Source organism: Bactrocera neohumeralis, chromosome 5, assembly GCF_024586455.1.
Source record: "Bactrocera neohumeralis isolate Rockhampton chromosome 5, APGP_CSIRO_Bneo_wtdbg2-racon-allhic-juicebox.fasta_v2, whole genome shotgun sequence".
In the NCBI taxonomy this organism is placed as follows: domain Eukaryota; kingdom Metazoa; phylum Arthropoda; class Insecta; order Diptera; family Tephritidae; genus Bactrocera; species Bactrocera neohumeralis.
The window spans coordinates 5,625,793-5,647,291 of record NC_065922.1 but is presented as its reverse complement, the minus strand read 5'-3'; the positions used below and the strand labels follow the sequence as shown (position 1 = coordinate 5,647,291).

Sequence of the window (21,499 nt, the reverse complement as noted above, 5' to 3'; positions counted from 1 at the left end):
GGGTTCTTGAAAAGGTCCAAGAAGATTCGACGTTTTCGAGCCAATTTCGTTCAGCGATGAGGTCCATTTCTGGCTCAATGGGTATGTGAACAAGCCAAATTCTTCCATTATGATCAATCATTTTCCGTTACAGAGGTTCCACAATGTAAAATACATAAACTCTTAGAAAAAAGTTTTACTTGGTCATAGATATTGCGCAGAGCGGCTCTTAACACATTGGACGCCAATTGTTTTCGACGAAATCCCTTACCGCAAGCCAAGCACGGTTTTGTTAAATCCATCTCTAGCCTCACAGTTCTTATCATAGTATCTGCAGAAATCGCGTTACGTCTTGAAAATGCACCAATATTTGTACGAATATGAGCGTACAAAGACATTACTATCAAATCTAAGTGGCAACATAGCATAACAACGTTGAATGTTGAACAAGCTCTGACGCAAGACCCCCATAAATTTAGCGTGTCGCACGAAAACATGTGTTATGGCAATCAATGTGTTAAGACGGATCAAATAACAGAGTTTCGAAATACTTGTAGATAACAAATATGAGTCTAACTGATAAGGCACTAATTATAGTTTGCTTTTCGCTCGAACTGATTACAGTTATCAAGATACTAAATAGACCTTAGCTTTTTTCTATCTTGTTTAATGGTTTGTTTACTTAGTTATTAATAGTCTTTATATACAGAAGTTTTTTAGCTTTGCTCAAAAGTGATAAGGGTAGGTCTAAGGGTGATACAAGTAAGTTAACTATAATTTGTTGCTGCTGTTTCTCATGTAAAATTAATCAAAATATAAATATTTATTAACTGATTAAGGTTTATGAAATGATAAGCGATTGTACCCTGTCCAAACTTTATTTATAAATAGCAGGCGTCGTATAATTTAGTGCCAAAACATTAAAGCATCCAACAGTTCTAATCAAGCGAGGCAAACCACTTCTCTCTGTCATTATCCACCCGGCGCTCGCACTCTCTCTACGGTTTTTTATATATTGTGAATCTTTGAAGCATATAAACAAATTTAATAAATATTATTTTAGAAAAAAATATTACAAATGCAGCAAACGTTCACAAATATTATGAACAGGCTGATAAAAATTATAATCACGTCAATGAAACCGAGACAACCGACAAAATGTATTCATAACATAACCGCAATATAAAGTATACATATAGTACATAAACAAACTGCGTTTTATTCAAGGTTATCTCATAAAAGAGATTGATTAATTTGCACCTACCAGCCACTGATAACACTAGAAAGAGATTCACTCACACTTTTCAACCATTAAATGTTCAAAAGCGCTCTATATGCTCACTATATGAGAGCCAACGAAGAATGATATTAATAGAGAAGGTTAGCTGCACACACAGCAAATGCACCACGCCAATTACTGATAATGAATACTTAAGTGGGGACAATGGTTATGCATTTTATGCTTCGCAATGCTAAATAGAAATCACAGTGAACAGTTTCGAAATGGTGCCGCTCCTAGTTACATTTGTTTTGCTCGCCGCTGTCGCGTTTCTGATACACAAATATCTGACATGGCACTACGATACCTTTAAAAAGATGGGCATAGCCGGCCCAGAACCGAAAATATGGCTTGGAAATTTAACCGGCAAACAGCACATAGCTTACGATTATGATGACATATACAAGTGAGTATGAACCCCTGCCTTTTATTTACACTTTTCATATACTTGAGCAAGAAAATAACTTCTCCTCGGGCTTCGGTTCAAAAAAATGCAAAGCAAGTATAAATATCTAGTATTGAACCGATCCAAGAAAGTTTCAGCATCTCAGAAGTCTTACAAACCTGTTACTGAAATCTCTATATTCATACTACTAAAGTCAATCTGTTTCTCTTTTAGCAAATACAAGCAAAAACATCAGATTGTTGGCATGTTTGTTTCCAGAGAGCCTCAGATCTTAATACTAGATCCCAAATTGGCGCATGAAGTGTTAGTTACGAATTTCAAAAGCTTCAGAGAGAATTTAAGCAGCAAATTCGTAAGTAGGCTCTGAAGTGTTCATTAAGAATACTATACACACAAATATATAAAGAAGACCAAACTTATTTAATGTGGAAATATAATTTAGCTCTATGACAGAGAAGAGGATACGGTCGCCGCACTCAATCCGTTTTTTAATGTTGGTGAGGAATGGAAGACGAGACGATCAGACGTAATGAGTGGCATTACACAGCACAGGGTATAGTATGAATATGTTTCTGTTAACTAACCAATTACACGTATAAATCTCTCACAGCTCACCTCAGCGTATCCGATTTGGAAGACTTGTACTCAAAAGCTCGGAAAACTCTTAAATGCAGAGACTATAAAAGGCAGCTCGATAATCGAAACCAAGAATGTAAATATCTGAATATGTGTCGTTGCTTCTTTTCTAATTTGAATATTTCCTCCCTTACAGCTTCTATTACGCTATACATCCAACATTTTGGGCGAGTTTCTCTGGGGCATTGAAACGAAAACGCTGGAAAGTCTCGACGAGCCAAATCCTTACCTGGAAGTAGCACAAAGAAATATGCTCCAAGTGTTTCAGGGTTTTATGAGCTATTTCAAATGTATACCCTTCCCTTGGTACCGACGTTTCGATAGTCATCGAATCTTCACTGCCGAAAGTGACCAGCTTTTCTCACAGTTTACTAAAGACGCATACGCGTTGCGTGAGAGAGATGCGAGCAAAAAGAATCAAGCTGACTTCTTAAACTACGTGCGCCAACTGCAGGAAAAAAAGAATCTGACCCATAATGAAGTGGTAGGCTACATGGCGACCGTCTTTGTCGATGGTTTTGACACAGCAGCAACGGTTGCTTTTCACACGCTCTTCTACGTAAGTCAAATTACACTTAAATTTTGATAATTTACTTACTAAAACAGCTTAATGATCTTAGTTGACCCATCATCCGGAGTATCAGGAAAAACTACGTAAAGAAATTCTAAGCAATCTCGAAGCCGACGGCAATATTAATTATCAAGCTTTGTCTCTGCTACCATATTTGGATCAATGTGTGCACGGTGAGAACACATAATTTTTACAACAAAGCATACAATCTCTCAATTTGACTTCGTTTTTAGAAACCTTACGTATGATAAGTCCCCTCACATTTACTTCACGCATCTGTACGGAGCCTACCGAATTAGTACTGGACGACGAACGTCGCATACCCATTGAAAAGGGACAGGTGGCAACTGTGCCCGTGTTCAGTTATTTGCATGACCCTGAGTACTTCGAAGACCCGATGGAATTCAAGCCGGAGCGTTTCGAAAATGTTGATATTTCGGAGCTAACGAAGAGGGGTATTTTTCTGCCATTTGGCGATGGACCACGAATTTGCTTAGGTAATTTCAAACATACTAAAACCGTGTAACTATGTAAAGAAATAAAATGTATACTATGCCATTTCAGGGCGTCATTTGGGGGTGTTGCAAGTTAAAACAGCTATCGTCGAGGTACTCAAGAATTATCGCTTGAAAGTTTGCGACAAAACTCCACCGATAGCGAAACTCGAATCACAAACACTTATTATCGGAGTGGATGGCGATTTATTATTTGAATATGAGAGATTATAAACAGTGTTTTTTGTTATTATTCATATTTTTGACGTAAACACTCGTATGTAATGGGATTGATGACTTTTTCTAAATTCTGTGAATACTGATAAGCATATCTGATTTATGCCATGAAATTTTATAACTTGAAGACATGCATTTACATTTCACACTCGAAATATATCTTTATGGAAAAACTGTAATAACAAAAAAAAAAATGTGTGTTAAGAATTTACGGACGAAGCTTCCCAGAATACTATTGTTTTAAATTATTTTAGCTCCCCTAGTTCTACATAATGGAAACTAATATTTTTACCTAAATACCGAGTTGGTTCTGCGCTGTTTCAATATTATTTCATTGTATTCTTTGAAATTTATGAAACATTTTTGTATATTTTTTTATGTTGACGAAGGTTCTAAATCTGAAAATATTGAAACCAGCGTTTGGCAATGCTGTAATTTGCGTTGTTTATGAAACATTTTTGTATATTTTTTATGTTTTTGTCCGAAAGAGCTCTTTTGGATGCTTCCTGCAGATTTTAGTAGGCTATTTGCTAATATATATAAATGGAATCAATTCTAGATAGTATCGATGCGAATTAGGGCTGTTTGGGCCTGCGACGAAAATGAGATTCAGCAGCAAACAACATAAAAGATTAACGAATTTGTTGACCGATTTGAGCAGTGATTAAGATAACTTATGGGTGTACTTATGTCCACATACTATTATGAGCACAAAATAGTAAGACTTTGTTCACAATTTTAAAATTCTTAATTTGTTCTTCAAAATCTATGTATGTCGATATTGGTTGAAAGTTTGGCGAAAAACTCACGAAGAATCAAAGCAATATGCGATGATGCGTTATCATTTTTCGGCTCCGGCTGACATTTGTCCCGATACGATAAGTATAGATCCAGGACTCATCGGCAGTAATAATATGTTTCATGACATCTTGGTAGTCGGAAAGCATTGTTTCACAGACGTTAACGAGACGTTGTTTTTTGAAAAAATAAGTGATTTTGAAACCAATTGTGCTTTCACTTTTCTTGGGCCCAAATGATCTTTCAAAATGGTGTTCACTGATCCTTCAGATAATCTCCGAATGCTTGAAAACTATGTACTATATTTGTACTGCTATTAGATTTCAATATATTTACAGAATAAAGTCATTCCCAATACTTGGTTCAACAACCTCAGCAGGTTCAAGGCTTGACCCACTGCATCACTTACTAAGCTAAGCAAATCAAACCAGGCACTATAATATATTCACAGATAAATTGGCTCTCGCTCACACCCAAATGGATGACTTTCATAATTTTCAATACAATTTTACAATCTCTATAAGCAAAATGCACGAGTTATCAATAAAAAGAAATAATGCACATGCATACATACATAAAAATTTATGTTTATTTATAGAGATGGTTATGTTGTTGTCTATGGGCTATTATGCTGATAAGAACATTTCATTATGCGTTCCAAATTTCTCTGAGGTTAGTACAAAAATGGAAGCGCTTCTGGTCACTTTGGCGCTGCTAGCTATTCTAGTCTACAAATATTTGACCTGGCATCATGGTGTGTTTAAGAAGTTGGGCTTGGACGGTCCAAAGCCAAATATATTTTTGGGAAATTTTCCAAGCGCGATAACCGGCAATCAACCACTTGTCTATGAAGCTGATGAGATTTATAGGTAAGCAGAAGCTAAAGATGTAGGAAAATTTTAATAATTAATTAAATAGTTAGCATATTCATAACAGATAACAGTCAGACTGAGGTCTGCACCAATTCAATTTAAATTAAAATTTTTGTTACATTTTTTAGCAAATATAAGAAGACTCATCGCGCTATTGGCGTCTTTATGACACGAAATCCACAAATTCTGATCCTCGACCCACAATTGGCCCAGGACGTATTGGTGAAGAACTTTGGCAAGTTTCGCGGCAATTTAGCTGCAAATTGGGTAAGTTGGCGTCAGATATTAGCCGTACTTCAATTATTCAACCGTGTTATGTGAAATAATGATAATATTGAAAAAAGTGAACATATGAAGACAACTTGCTGTCAACTTGCTTCAAAAAGTCATAAAAATGATAAAGATAATAAAAACCTAACCTGCGAAGAAATGAAAGATGATCACTTAATGCTTCTTCGATGAACTTAACCAACATAATATAACATGATTTCTATAGTACTCAATGGCCAAAGCTGGCTATTAATTATTTTAACTATTCTAAATTTAGAACTTTTAATTAAAACAACAAATTTTTTGAAAAAAAAGCTTTTTACCCGAACTTACAAACTTCTTCATCTTCTTTAATGCCGTAGACACCGCCTACGCAGCTATAGCTGAGTTAACAACAGCGCGCCAATCGTTTCTTCTTTTGGCAGTTTGGCGCCAATTCGAGATACCAAGTGCAGCAAGGTTCTTCTCCACCTGACCCCTTCAACGGAGTGGAGGTCTTCCTCTGGTTCCACCGGCGAGTACTGCGTCAAATACTCTCAGAAGTGGAGTGTTTTCATCCGTTCAGATGACATGATCTAGCCAGCGCAGCCGCTGTCTCATAATTCGCTGAACCATGTCAATGTCGTCGTATATCTCATACAGCTCATCATTCCATCGAATGCGATATTCGCCAAGGCCAACGCGCAAAGAACCATAAATCTTTCGCAGAACCTTTCTCTCGAAAACTCGCAAGGTCGATTCATCAGTTGTTGTTACCCTCCATTCCTCTGCACCTTATAGCAGGACTGAAATTATGAGTGACTTATAGAGTTTGGTTTTTGTTTGTCGAGAGAGGACTTTACTTCTCAATTGCCTACTCAGTCCGAAGTAGCACCTGTTGGCAAGAGGTATCCTGCGTTGGATTTCGAGGCTGACATTGTTGGTGGTGTTTACGCTGGTTCCAAGGTAGACGAAATTATCTACGACTTCAAAGTTATGACTGTCAACAGTGACGTGAGAGCCAATTCGCGAGTGCGACGAGTGTTTGTTTGATGATGATATTTTGTCTCCCCCTCTTTCACTACCAGACCCATTTGCTTCGCTATTTTATCCATTATAGAGAAGGCAGAACTAACGCCAGCAGCTGTACACTCTTATAGAAGAAGATACCTGCTCGACTAAGTTCTGCAGATCGAATTACCTTCTACAAGAGTATATTGAAGAAGTCGCACGATAAGAAGTCGCCTTGTCTGTTAGGAAGTTCCTTCCCGAGCCTGCGGAGCTTTTGAGATTGCTCAACGTCAATGTACACAGCCATATTAGTTTAGCGGGGATACCAAATTCAGACATCGCGGAATAAAGGCAACTCCTTTTCGTGCTGTCAAAAGCAGCTTCCAAGATTTGGCACATGTGAATATCTGGTTAGTTGTTGATTTTCTAGGCCTAAAGTCACTCTGATAAAGTCCAATCAGTTTGCCGACGTTGAGCTTTAATCTTTCACACAATACGCTTTTTAGAACCTTACATGCGATGTTTAGGAGACCTATCTCACCGCAGTTGGCGCTGATTGTGGGGTCTTCCTTTTTGTGGATTAGGCAGAGTATGCTTAAATGTCAATCATTGGGCATGCTTTCGTCTGACCACATTCTACAAAGAAGATGATGCAAGCTCCTTATCAGTTCCGTGTGCCGTGTGTGAATAGCTCGGCCAGCAATCCATCGGCACCCGTCGATTTGTTATTCTTCGGACGGCTAATTGCCATTTTAGGAACTTCTTCTTCTTCTTAATTGGCGTAGACACCGCTTACGCGATTATAGCCGAGTTAACAACAGCGCGCCAGTCGTTTCTTCTTTTCGCTACGTGGCGCCAATTGGATATTCCAAGCGAAGCCAGGTCCTTCTCCACTTGGTCCTTCCAACGGAGTGGAGGTCTTCCTCTTCCTCTGCTTCCCCCGGCGGGTACTGCGTCGAATACTTTCAGAGCTGGAGTGTTTTCATCCATCCGGACAACATGACCTAGCCAGCGTAGCCGCTGTCTTTTAATTCGCTGAACTATGTCAATGTCGTCGTATATCTCGTACAGCTCATCGTTCCATCGAATGCGATATTCGCCGTGGCCAATGCGCAAAGGACCATAAATCTTTCGCAGAATTTTTCTCTCGAAAACTCGTAACGTCGACTCATCGGTTGCTGTCATCGCCCAAGCCTCTGCACCATATAGCAGGACGGGAATTATGAGGGACTTATAGAGTTTAGTTTTTGTTCGTCGAGAGAGGACTTTACTTTTCAATTGCCTACTCAGTCCGAAGTAGCACCTGTTGGCAAGAGCAATCCTGCGTTGGATTTCCAGGCTGACATTGTTCGTGGTGTTAATACTGGTTCCTAAATAGACAGAATTATCTACAACTTCAAAGTTATGACTGTCAACAGTGACGTGAGAGCCAAGTCGCGAGTGCGACGACTGTTTGTTTGATGACAGGAGATATTTCGTCTTGCCCTCGTTCACTGCCAGACCCATTTTCTGTGCTTCCTTGTCCAGCCTGGAGAAAGCAGAACTAACGGCGCGGGTGTTGAGGCCGATGATATCAATATCGTCGGCATACGCCAGCAGCTGTACACTCTTATAGAAGATGGTACCTTCTCTGTTTAGTTCTGCAGCTCGAACTATTTTCTCCAGAAGCAGGTTGAAGAAGTCACACGATAGGGAGTCGCCTTGTCTGAAACCTCGTTTGGTATCGAACGGCTCGGAGAGGTCCTTCCCGATCCTGACGGAGCTTTTCGTGTTGCTCAGCGTCAACTTACACAGCCGTATTAGTTTTGCGGGGATACCAAATTCAGACATCGCGGCATAAAGGCAGCTCCTTTTCGTGCTGTCGAAAGCAGCTTTGAAATCGACAAAGAGGTGGTGTGTGTCGATTCTCCTTTCACGGGTCTTTCCCAAGATTTGGCGCATGGTGAATATCTGGTCGGTTGTTGATTTTCCAGGTCTGAAGCCACACTGATAAGGTCCAATCAGTTTGTTGACGGTGGGCTTTAATCTTTCACACAATACGCTCGATAGAACCTTATATGCGATGTTCAGGAGGCTAATCCCACGGTAGTTGGCGCAGATTGTGGGGTCTCCTTTTTTATGGATTGGGCATAGCACACTTAAATTCCAATCGTTGGGCATGCTTTCGTCCGACCATATTTTACAAAGAAGCTGATGCATGCTCCTTATTAGTTCTTCGCCGCCGTGTTTGAATAGCTCGGCCGGTAGTCCGTCGGCCCCTGCCGCTTTGTTGTTTTTGAGGCGGGCAATTGCTATTCGAACTTCTTCATGGTCGGGTAATGGAACGTCTGCTCCATCGTCATCGATTGGGGAATCGGGTTCTTCTTCTCCTGGTGTTGTGCGTTCACTGCCATTCAGCAGGCTGGAGAAGTGTTCCCTCCATAATTTAAGTATGCTCTGGGCATCAGTGACTAGATCACCTTTGGGGGTTCTACAAGAGTATGCTCCGGTCTTGAAACCTTCTGTAAGCCGCCGCATTTTTTCGTAGAATTTTCGAGCATTACCCCTGTCGGCCAGCTTATCAAGCTCTTCGTACTCACGCATTTCGGCCTCTTTCTTCTTCTGTCTGCAAATGCGTCTCGCTTCCCTCTTCAACTCTCGGTATCTATCCCATCCCGCACGTGTAGTGGTCGATCGTAACGTTGCGAGGTAGGCAGCCTGTTTTCTCTCCGCTGCGACACGGCACTCCTCGTCGTACCAGCTGTTCTTTTGCACTTTCCGAAAACCAATGGTTTCGGTTGCAGCTGTACGTAAGGAATTTGAAATGCCGTCCCACAGTTCCCTTATACCGAGTTGTTGACGAGTGCTCTCAGAGAGCAGGAGTGCAAGCCGAGTAGAAAATCGTTCGGCTGTCTGTTGTGATTGCAGCTTCTCGACGTCGAACCTTCCTTGTGTTTGTTGACGTGCGTTTTTTGCTGCACAGAGGCGGGTGCGTATCTTGGCTGCAACAAGATAGTGATCCGAGTCGATGTTAGGACCTCGGAGCGTACGCACGTCTAGTACACTGGAGACGTGTCTTCCGTCTATCACAACATGATCGATCTGGTTGGTGGCTTTTCGATCCGGAGACTGCCAGGTAGCTTGATGTATCTTCTTGTGCTGGAATCTAGTACCACAGATAACCATATTTCGGGCCCCGGCGAAGTCGATCAGCCTCAACCCATTTGGGGATGTTTCGTCGTGGAGGCTGAATTTACCGACCGTAGTGCCAAATATACCTTCTTTGCCCACCCTGGCGTTAAAGTCGCCAAGCACGATTTTGACATCGTGGCGGGGGCAGCTCTCATAAGCGCGCTCCAAGCGCTCATAGAAGGCATCTTTGGTCACATCGTCCTTCTCTTCCGTCGGGGCGTGGGCGCAAATCAGCGATATGTTGAAGAATCTCGCTTTGATGCGGATTGTGGCTAGACGTTCATTCACCGGAGTGAATGATAGTACTCGGCGACGGAGTCTCTCTCCCACCACGAATCCAACACCAAACTTGCGCTCCTTTATATGGCCACTGTAGTAAATGTCACAAGGACCTACTCTTCTCTGTCCTTGTCCCGTCCATCGCATTTCTTGGACGGCGGTGATGTCAGCCTTTATTCTCGCGAGGACATCAACCAGCTGGGCAGCGGCACCTTCCCAATTAAGGGTCCGGACATTCCAGGTGCATGCCCTTATCTCGTAGTCCTTATTTCGTTTGCCATGGTCGTCATCAAAAGGGGGTTTCTCTTCCGAGGCTGTCGCTTTCTTTTCATTGGGGGTGTTTTTTACGTGGCGGGTCCCAAACCCAGCGCACAACCCTAAGCAGGGGATGTTTCGCCTTCTCACATTAGCTCGCCTTCGAACGGATGTTCTTAGGCTACCCAGAGGATACTTGGTCAAAGACCGGAAGTTGTGAGCTGCTTGAGCCAAGTGTAAAAGAATCGTTTCTGGCCACTCCCAAGTGAATGGCGATCAGAGAACTTTCCTACTTGCGTGAACTTCTACACATGACTCTATCCATTTTAGGAACTACATTCACTAATTTTCACGTTGTTTCAGAAAGTAATTTCCGATTATACAGAAAGTAACAACATGCAAGTAGAGAAAGTAGTTCCGCTTAAAAAACGAAAAAATATCCATGACAAATCCAATCAATGAACTGAATCAATTTGAGGAAGCTATTTACAGTAGTTTTGAACCATATGTAATTATATCGTCATCAGCTTTTCGTCACTGTGTTCCTAAAAAGCAATTTAAGTTTTGAAACTTTATTTAGGGGCACACGCCTATCCGTTCCTTTACAGCAATCGACAGCGATTAGACAACGTTTTTGTTCGATGCCTTTTCACCTGGCGAACGGAAAACTTTACTTGCGATCTTAGTTCTTTCTCAATAAGTGGTAGCTCAGTCGGATTTTAGATGATCCAAGTCCCATTTCATACAGCTCAAACCAATGATACCCATGAACTAAGAAAATTTTACTCTTTCGTACAAAGGGCAAAAATTTTTTTGATTGTATATTAAATCATTCGATATTTAAAAATACTAAAGTAATACTATAAGGTGTTAAAAATTGTAATTTTCCATTACTTCAAATAGATTTATGACAGAAAATTGGACAAACTGGCTGCGCTTAGTCCATTTTTCACCAGTGACGATTCATGGAAAACGAAACGTTCCGATCTTGTTACAGGTTTAACGCAAAATAAGGTAATTTCAGCCAGATTTATTTTATGTTCATATAAAAACAAATTCATGTTTTTGTTACTTTCCAGCTAAATGCGGCATATCCAATCCTAAAGGGCTGTGCAGAGAAACTATCCAAATATCTCGAAAAAAGAACTGCCCAAGGCAACGCGGTCATAGAAACCAAAAATGTAAGCAAAAAATATAAAAAAACTTCCATATAATGGTAAATCCAAAGAGAAAAAACCATTCCTACCACAGTTTAGTTTAAGTAACTAAAAAGTAACCCAATTTATATGACATTAAAAGCAGTCTTTAAAACCGAATGGGGATTACTTAACATTTAGATGTAACGAGGAATAATTAAACTCAGTGCCTCAACAGCGTAAAATTTTAGCCTACCAACGATAATCTAACTCAATATTATTTCCCCCATAACTAAACACAAATGAATATTAATTGCCTTCCCCACAGCTCGGCTTCTGCTTTACCTCGAACGTTTTGGGCGAGTTTCTGTGGGGCATTGAAACGAATGCGCTTGCCAAACCAGATGAACCAAACATTTATCTCCAAATGCAGGCCAAATGGTTGCAGTTCATTGTAAATTCGTTGGACACCTATTTTAAGTTATTACCATTACCTTGGCTACGTCGTTTTGCACAAAAGCGTTTATTCTCGGAGGACACCAATAATTTCTTTTCGAAACTCACAAAAGATGCCCTTGAGCTGAGAGCCAAGGATACAAATAGTCAGAGTAGAGTCGATTTCCTGAACCATCTGCGACAATTGCAGGAAAAGAAGGGTATAACACACGACGATATGGTCGGGCATATACTGACCACAATGCTGAATGGCTATGAAACCTCGGCCACAGTGCTCTTCCACACAATATTCTATGTGAGTTATGGCACGAAATTTAATTTTTATAGCATAAATTCAAAAACTTTTAAATTTATTTGCTTTCCGCAAAAAGTTAGCGCATCATCCGGAATATCAGGAGAAGTTACGTGCTGAAATATTGGAGAATATCGAAGAGGATGGCTTTGTGAGCTACCAAAAATTGTCTAGCCTGCCTTATTTGGATCAATGTTTTCATGGTAAGTTCATTGGAAAGCAAACGCCACTGCATATCGCATGGTAAAGACAACGCCTCTTATCTAGAATCCATACGCTTGATCACCGTGGTCTCCTTTTATGCGCGCATTTGCACGGAACCCACGGAACTTGATGTCGGTGACGGCCATATCATACCGATTCGTGTTGGCGATGTGGTCAGTGTGCCCATATTTAGTTATCACCATAACCCCGATTACTTTCCAAAACCATCGGAATATAATCCGGATCGTTTCAACAATGCGGCACATGTCGACCTGATCAAAAAGGGCATATTCATGCCATTCGGTAGTGGACCGCGTATATGTGCGGGTAAGTGTCTACCTTAGCAACTTTTTGATCGGTTAACTCAATTTTGTGGATCAAATTGTCATCAACATTTTTAGTTCCATCTCAAGTTATATACTCCGGAGTAATAAGAGATTTCAACCTTTTTTTCAGGAATACATTTGGCTACGATGGAGGTCAAGGCTTGTCTCGTGGAAATTTTCAAGTCTTATCGTGTTAAATGTTGCGCAAAAACAATACCTGAAAAGCGACACGATTCGCCCACGTTTATAGTGGGCATTGATGGCGAGTTTTGGTTAGAGTATGAGAGGCTGTAATCTTTGTTAAGTTGAGAAGTAGGTTCAATAAATTTAGTATGCTACTGTATAAATGGTCAATGTTTAGTGTACACTGTCAGCTGAACTCAGACTTTTATTAATTTTTTTTAATAGATCCTTCAGGTTTTATACGGTGAATCATGTCTACGAAAATATGTATTTTTTTTATAAACTTAATCTTCGTTTTGAAAAAAAGTGGCTTTATAGTGTTTTTATATGCCGCTTTACCACTAAAAGGTGATTAATTTAGAGGTTCCCTACGCAAAAAACAAAAAAAAAATGATCAGAAATTTTAAGTATATTGGGGAAGAGTTGTTATCATTCGAAAGAACATTCTTTGGCATTTATTTCTTGAAGATTATCTGTTTGAAATGTTGCGCAGATGAGATTACGAGCTTCAATTTCAGGCATCAAATAGTCGGTTAGCATGGCGAGGTAACGGTTTCCATTGACGGTTACGTTTTCAACGGCATCGACCGATGATTCCACCGGCCCACAAGCCACACCAAACCGTTGTTTTTTCTATATTAAATGGCAGCTCTTGAAACTCTTCAGGCAATTTAGGATGTTTATATACACATTCAGCCAGAAATGGGTCTCATCGGCAAACAAAATTTGGCTCGAAAACATCGGATCTTCTTGGAAGCTTTCAAGGGTCCATAGAGTGGTACATGTATTCCAAATTCCACTTTAAACCTAAAAAAACATGCATAAACCAAGGGAGGGTCGGTGCCTAAAATGAATGAATTCTGAAAACAACTTCTTACAGCCATGAAAAGATCATTCAAGTACTTTAACGCATCTCAGAAAATATTGAGATAAATATCCAGCTCAATATATTTGACGCTTTTTAGTCTTAACCCTATGTGTATTTGGACAACAACAAATTTGTGTAATTGGACCCTTAAAAAAGCTGCTCCAGCGCACACACACTTGAAGCAATACAAAATGAACACGGATACAAACACAATTACGAATACAATGCGACTGCAATATTTAATTAATTGCTCTTGGCGTCAATGACATTTTCATTAAACTTCGTCACTCAAAAGTATTCGCAACTCGAACTTTCACCTGACTGACCGCACGCACACACAACAACACGCACACGAGAACACAACAACAACCAAATAATAAAAAGGACAAATTACGAATTAGGAATAACGAATTTTCGCTTGAATATGCCACAATCTGTAAGCAAACGCGACAACAACGACAACAAGGCCATGTTTTGTAACAACAATAAGGGCAACAGCTGACACAGAATGTGGGCGACATCTCACCCTCAATGCGTCGCCCTTCCGTGCTGTTCGACGGTATGTTTGTGTGTCGGTAAGTGAAGTGAGAGGCAAACAAGCCAAGTTCCAATAATGAAACTGCTGACAACAAACTGACATTTACAAATGTCACATGCAATATTGAGCATATACAAAGGCAAACTTAATAAAAAGCCACCATCACCACCTAGAGACACTACGAGCTGCCACACACAGCCACACACACACATACTTCTGGCGCTGTCTACTTGGTCTAGCAAGCGCAGAGACAGACAGATGGAAGGACAGACAGACAGGCGGGCGGTGGGTTCTATTCTATCAGAAGCATTACACAATCGTGTTAATCAGCGCAAACATACAGTTAGATGTTGTTGTTTTTGCTGTTGTTAGACAAGAGAGAGATTGCGAGTGTGTGCGCTTGGGTTAGCGTAAAAGCTGCTTGGATAATTCAAAAGGACAGGCGAACTTCTGCCGTGCCAATAACTAAATAAGCGCAGACAGAAGAAGGACCAAGAAAGAGAGAGCACACAATAATAATAAAAAATCGGAAGAATGTTGAAAAAATGTCGCAAGAAAGTCACAATCAGTGCTGGTCATTGGCGGTGCGGTGCAGGCGGTGAGCGCTTCTTCACGTCACAGATGTAGCATTGAGCGATGTTCGAAGTTGTCGCAGGCGGCCAGACCGTGGAACTCAATGCGCAATGACCCCAGTCGCAGGCTGTGAAAACACAAAGAAATGTGTACACACGAAAGGTAAATCGACAGAGGAACTTATGTACTCAGCCACACAAACATGGATACTTAAATCCAGCATAGAAGATAATACTTTCGCTTTGTCTTCATGCGAGTTCTCGAAAATTGCACTTCACTGCTTCGGTTGTTCGATCCTGCGCCGGCTAATCGTTGTCCTTACGTACACATTGTGGCCGTCCTTCAGGCAATTAACTTTGACTAATTGTGGTCAGCTTAATTAGTAAAAAGCTCCGCTTCACAATGAGAAGATAACCAGACCACGCAATACCCACACTTTTACATATGTATATAACTAAGAGGCGAAACGCAGAGAGACTGTCTATGTGGCTTATATATTGTAACGGTGGTAGTTTGAGTGTCCTTGCTGCGGCTGAATGACCAACTTTTGTTGTTTACAATTGACCGTTTTTAAGTTTTTATCACTTGCCAAAGTAGCTGCTTAAGTGAGTAATGAGACAATTGTTGTCAAACCACGAAAATACAAAATACAAGTCCTTTGTCACAAAAGCTGAATGAAAACAAAGGCCTTTGCCATTTTATACATTTATCGTTTAATTTATCATTTGTATACTTTCTCACATTTAGAAAGAAGACCGGAGAACTCAAAGGCCTCCTCGTATGGAGGTTGATTTGAAATGTGGTCACAGAAGTCTAATAACGACTCAAAGGCAACTAAAACAGGAAACAAACGTTATCTTCCGCGCAAAATTCAAAAGGTTCCACACCAGAATCAGTTATGTGCTATTGGGGCTCCATCTGAGCAATTGCCTTAGGGAATAATCCATGCCGAATTTCGTGAAGATGTCTCATTCAATGAAAAAGTTTCAATACAAGCACTTGACTCCGATCGTTCAGTGTTTGTGGCAGCTATAGTAGCTTTAGTGGTCCGATATCGGGCTTTCCGACAAATAAGCAGCTTCTCTGTGAGAAAAGAACAGGTGCAAATTTTCGGATTGATATCTCAATCACTGAGTGACTATCGACTCAGCTCGTCATGCTGATTTATGGTATCAAATCGAATGTTGGAAAAAGCTTATGGTGATTCAAAAACACAGGACTATAAGTGGTACAAAGGCTTCAAAGGCGGTCGAGAAATCGTTGAAGACATGCCTCGTTCTAAATGACCTCTTCAACTGATGAAAATATCAAAGAGAGCTCGTCGTCGGCTTAAATGATTTTGGTGGATATTTTAGGTATGAAACGCTCGACGCGTCTCGATAAAATTAAACTTTTCCGATCTTACCTCATTTAGATATGGACCCCAACAGTAAGTAATCGGATAGATCTTTCTATATTTTCCAGTCGCGAAGTAAATGGAAAACCTCTCTTGCATTTCCACCATGTTTTTTCCAATTCAAGTAAAAGCTGGTAAGAGAAATTAAACAAAGAGTTTATTAAATCTTACAAATCAGAGCAATAAGGCGGATGGAGTCATGTGTAGAAGTTCACGTAAGTAAGGAACGTTCTCTGATCGCCATTCACTTGTGAGTGGCCAGAAACGATTCTTTGGAACCCGCTACATAAAAAACGCCCCCAATGAACAGTAAAAATCACAGCAATAATAGTGAACAATAAACTCGAGTTTATGGAGCAGAGAACCGTGTTGATATTGGTTTCGTTTCGGCAGCGAAAAACACTTCCAAAATAGTTTTTGGGAAAGGCGCAACGGTGTCATATTCCGTGCGAATATAAAACCAGGTCTGTAGACAAAACTCTAGAAGCTTCTTCAAATCAACTGTTTAAAGGAAATTAAAGCAGACTTGTTAACATTTTTACATATCTACAAGACAAGCTTTATTTTCTTAAGAACTTAACTTAGAAGTAAAAATTATCTTTTACAATCATTTTGAGACATCGTTTTTCATGTTTCATGTTTTACAAGTTTTCATTTGTCTACCCAAAATGCGAACAATTTCGAATTTTGCTCAAATGCATTGAGTTTTGTGTATTAGGTTAGGTAGTTCCAAATATTTTACATTTTATTCCAGTTGTTGGCTCAGCGCCACTGAAAGCCTTATGAATTTGTATTACCTTTCAAAAATTGTTCTGTTTCCTTCGCAAATTCTAATTTTTTCATTTGTCAGCTTTCTTTATGTTTTACTTCCTCAGCTCTTGCATACATATTTCATACAGCATTGTGGTACCTTTCGAATCCATTCGCCGCTTTCAAGAGCTCAATAAAAAGTCTTGTTACAATTTTTCCATCCACTCAGCTCTCCGCTTTTTATTTGCCTTGCCAGTTTTTAATGGCTCAATTTATCATGATATGCAAATTTCATGTTCAAGTGTCATTCACTCAGTGACGTTGATTTGAATGTTCGGCAGAAAGGAGTGCGGCAAAAAACTGCGCATAAAATTGCAGCGAAAACAAAAATTGCAATCACTTTCCTTCAAAAGTTTTTCACTCGACGTCAACAAGCAAAGGAAATTGCAACTTATAAACTATGCAGCAGAAAAAATTATGATCTGAAGGCAAATTAAAGATTGGCCATGATTTGATTTCATTCTATGCAATTCTCTTCTTTTCTTTTCGTGGTTTTTGTAGTGAAAGTGCGTAAAGGTGGTAAAATCTATCGATTTTTGGCAAGCAAAATTGTGAATATATAGAGAGAAGAGATAGTGATGGCTGAGATCGTACGGTTAAGAAAGTGTATTAGGTAGGTAGGTAAGAATGCTGCCTCCAGGCTCCATTATCGCCATTTTGATACACCATCAAAACCTTATCTTGATATCACATTCCATATTCACATATTTGTTATTATTTTTGTAAATAGTTATTCACGGTTTGTTAACTTATGGATTCCCAAACTTCGATGTCTAATTTGTGATAAAGTTGGGCACTCACAGAGGAAGTGAAGTTTCCTTGCTTCGCTCGAGTTTGCAGCTACGGAACGTGCTTTAGTTGGGCATTCCCATTTTTAACGCATGTTCTACAAATGGCCAGTGCCCCGAAATGGGTCTATGGTTATTGTTCTAACTTATCTTGGCCATATCTGTTTAGTTATGTTGCATTTAGTTGTAGATCTCCATTTATTCTACGTTGCGTATTGAGGTAACTCTTGATCGCTCCTAGCGGACATGGTATTGTCTCTGCCTTGGATTCGTCTAGAGAGGCTCGTGACTTAGCCATCTCGTCAGCATTTTCGTTGCCGAAAATGTTCATATCACCAGGAACCCAAATTATGAATAAATGGAGTCGTACAATAAAGCTTCAAAAAAAAAAACAGAAAAATGTAATATTGCCACCTATTTCAAATTAATAAGCAAAAATTTGTGTAATAAGTAAAACTACAAGAGAGGTTTTATTATATGTAGCGTTTAGGCAGAAAAGTGTAAGTGTTTCTAAATGAGGTTGCCATCTTTTTGAAAATTGTTTTATGTATAGCAATTTATTTCGGAATATCTCCTTCCTCATATAATTCTATGGATCTGACCGCATCGAAGGTTTGTTCTTTGAAAATTCTTTATTTATTCTTCCAAATCAATTTCATCCCCTTCAAAGTAATCCCCTCCCGATGCAATGCACTTATGCCAACGCATTTTCCAATCTTTGAAACACTGGTTGTAGTCACTTTCTGGGATGGCCTTCAGTTCCGTCTTCGCTGCGGCTTGAATCTCCTCTATCGTATAAAAACGGTGTCCCCGGAGCGGTCTTTTGAGCTTGGTGAACAGCCAGAAGTCGCACGGCGCCAGATCAGGTGAATACGGTGGTTGCGGAACGATATGGGATGAGTTTTTGGCGAAATGATCACGAATTATGAGGGCAGTATGGGATGGTGCATTATCGTGGTGTAAAAACCAAGAATTGTCTTTCCACAATTCCAGCCTTTTTATGCGGATAGCGTTACGCGAACGACGCATAACTCTGAAATAATATTCCTTGCTGACTGTTTGACCGGTTGGAAGGAATTCATAATGCACAACACCACGATAATCGAAGAAAACAGTCAACATGACCTTGATTTTTGAGCGACTTTGGCAAGATTTTCTTGGTCTCGGCTTTGGCACGATATTCGCTCGATTGATCGGCTGTTTCGGGGTCGTAACAATAGATCCAAGTCTCATCGCCAGTTATAATGCGTTTCATGACACCCTCGTAGTCGGAAAGCATCGTTTCATACACTTCAACGCGACGCCGTTTTCCAAAAAACTCAATGTTTTCGGTACCAGTCGAGATTTGACGCGCTTGAGGTCCAAAACATCCTTCAAAATGGTATTGGCCGAGCCTTTCGATATGCCAACTTCATCAGCAAGGTCTCTAATTGTTAATCGACGGTTTTTCAATACCAAATCTTTGAGTTGTTGAACGTGAGCTTCGTCGGTTGAGGTTGATGGTCGCCCTGGACGCTCTTCGTCTTCGACACGTTCACGGCCGGCTTGGAACTCACTATACCTCTTGTAAACATTTTTTTAGACATAGCCTCATCACCAAAGGCTTTCTGCACCATCCTCAACGTATCCGCAGCAGAAAATTGATTCCGTAAACAAAATTTAATGCAAATTCTTTGCTCAACAAATTTCGACATAGCAAAAAACGAAAAACTCAGCAAAATAATTCTCCAAATCCTTCGACGCGCGCAGCCCAAAAAAATTATTGACTAAATATCAGAATTTGTTTTGTTCGAAAACACCTTTGACTTCAGCAGGTGAAGCTGAAATAATAACACAGCATCCTATTTACTTTTCGGAAACAAGTAAAATATTTCCAAACGTTTGTCCTTTAAATACGTCAAAATTCATTACGCATACCTCAAACACATTTTGATGGCGCAACCACATACTATACACATATGTAACTGTGCGTGTGGCTTTGACTGATGCAATTTGCCTAAAAACTCATACATTAAAGCGCACACACGTACAAACACGCTCGCCATTAAGAAAGCAGAGGAGATTCCTGAAGTTTCACTAAAGCTACGAGAATATTTGAACAGTTGGCAAATAAATTCTGAGAGAATTTTTGATACTTAAAAGCCTTTGCGGCGAAAGCATACAAGCCCATACATATACTCGCAACGGGTGTTTTGGTAATGAAAGCATATGCGCCTAAATACACACTATAATAAAAATTTCCATTCACACATGAAAGCACATTAACAGTTATTTGCCATGCTACACGAGCAACTCACACGCATGCATGCACAAGTATTTTGCCTGTATGTGTGCATTTATTGGATATGTGTTAAATTGCGACGGGCAGCCAAAACCGCAGGCCCAGTGGGCGAAACCACATATTGAACGTTAAACAGACAAATAAGTGTTGGAACAGGGTTTGCGAGAATTGGTAAATGCAATTTTTAAAGCCTCATGTGTATATACACAGTGAAAAAAAAAATTGTGTTATATATTCTTTACGAAAATTTTTAGTTCATCTTTCTAAAGACTTATTTCGAAGTAAAAATTTTTGGTCACTGGAAGTTTATTTCCAAGTAAGTAAAGAATAAACAACATATTTTCTGGTGTTGGAAAATATTTTTTTACAGAATGATTTCATCTTTCCATCCATTTTTACTATCGAATGACGTAATGCTGATGCCGTATAAACATAACCAAAAAGGAACAATGTTCTATGGTATTATATATCTTGGTCATATTAGGTAAAATCGTTAAATTAAATTTCTGAGGCTGGACCAATATCTGGACCGATTTCGCGCTAAATGATATTATAATAACGTCCGGTGTGTTACACCTGGATATCTGCTGATGATACCCTTATCTCATGGCGCTCAAAAGCAAAGTGAATCAAATCAATACGTTAATCAAAACCCTGAAAACGTGAAGTGTAAATAGAAAACACTAACCACCTCGGTGGAATGCATCTCCACATTGAACTAACAGAGGTCAGTTCTTTCTACATTCGGGTATTAAACCGCATACACCAAAATACTTCCCAAAGGGCGATGCCGGATGTAGAGGTTGAAGCGAGTTTTAAGGGCTCCTACTCTCCGTGGTAAAAAATTTAAGTCTCCGATCGAGCCTCGTAGCCGCATCTACTGCCAGTAGCCAGTGCTACCCATACTGCTCTGGGCGGGTGGCCAGAGGTTGAACCCCATACGATCATTACACGCACACAGCATTTACACAAGATGCTTTGCCGCCTAAACAACTCAAGTCCAAACATACCAAACGACTCTAACTGTTGGGCATTCCGACTAGTGGAGATCACACCGCTAGTATCTAATCGTTCATCAGTCGAGCTATTCTTCATACTCCTGACAAGTACATCGGGTACTCTCCACACCAAAAATCTGATCTATCAGATATGTCCCTCTGGTACAATATTGCATTCAGACACCCATGCCTCGTAAGCAGAAACCCCAGAGTCAAACAAAATCTGAAGTGCGGGTTACCATCAACAAACGTACCGACTCGGAAGCATTCGACTTCGGAACTATTGTCCCAACAATCATGCCACCTACTCGTAACCTTATCATCAAGAAGAATCATCATAGGAAATCCAGTAATTCCGCAGCAAAGACACACTCAGGTATTTGACTTGCGTCACTTACTTAATGCTGACTACA

At 40.1% G+C, this 21,499-nt stretch overlaps 2 protein-coding genes across 2 annotated transcripts; both read left to right on the top strand.

Moving 5' to 3' along the window:
• Positions 1–1,451: 1,451 nt before the first annotated feature.
• On the top strand, positions 1,452–3,832 carry LOC126758639 (probable cytochrome P450 309a1). The gene is made up of 8 exons (XM_050472990.1): positions 1,452–1,664; positions 1,878–2,016; positions 2,107–2,217; positions 2,275–2,376; positions 2,437–2,859; positions 2,921–3,044; positions 3,105–3,368; positions 3,436–3,832. Exons 1-8 carry the CDS (start codon positions 1,483–1,485, stop codon positions 3,597–3,599), a joined length of 1,509 nt encoding a protein of 502 aa, XP_050328947.1. The 5' UTR covers positions 1,452–1,482; the 3' UTR covers positions 3,600–3,832.
• A 1,168-nt stretch (positions 3,833–5,000) lies between these two features.
• On the top strand, positions 5,001–13,117 carry LOC126758634 (probable cytochrome P450 309a2). The gene is made up of 8 exons (XM_050472982.1): positions 5,001–5,269; positions 5,401–5,539; positions 11,141–11,251; positions 11,317–11,418; positions 11,702–12,124; positions 12,201–12,324; positions 12,389–12,652; positions 12,782–13,117. The coding sequence occupies exons 1-8, from the start codon at positions 5,001–5,003 to the stop codon at positions 12,943–12,945; spliced, it is 1,596 nt and encodes a 531-aa protein (XP_050328939.1). The 3' UTR covers positions 12,946–13,117.
• The last annotated feature ends 8,382 nt before the right edge of the window (positions 13,118–21,499 follow it).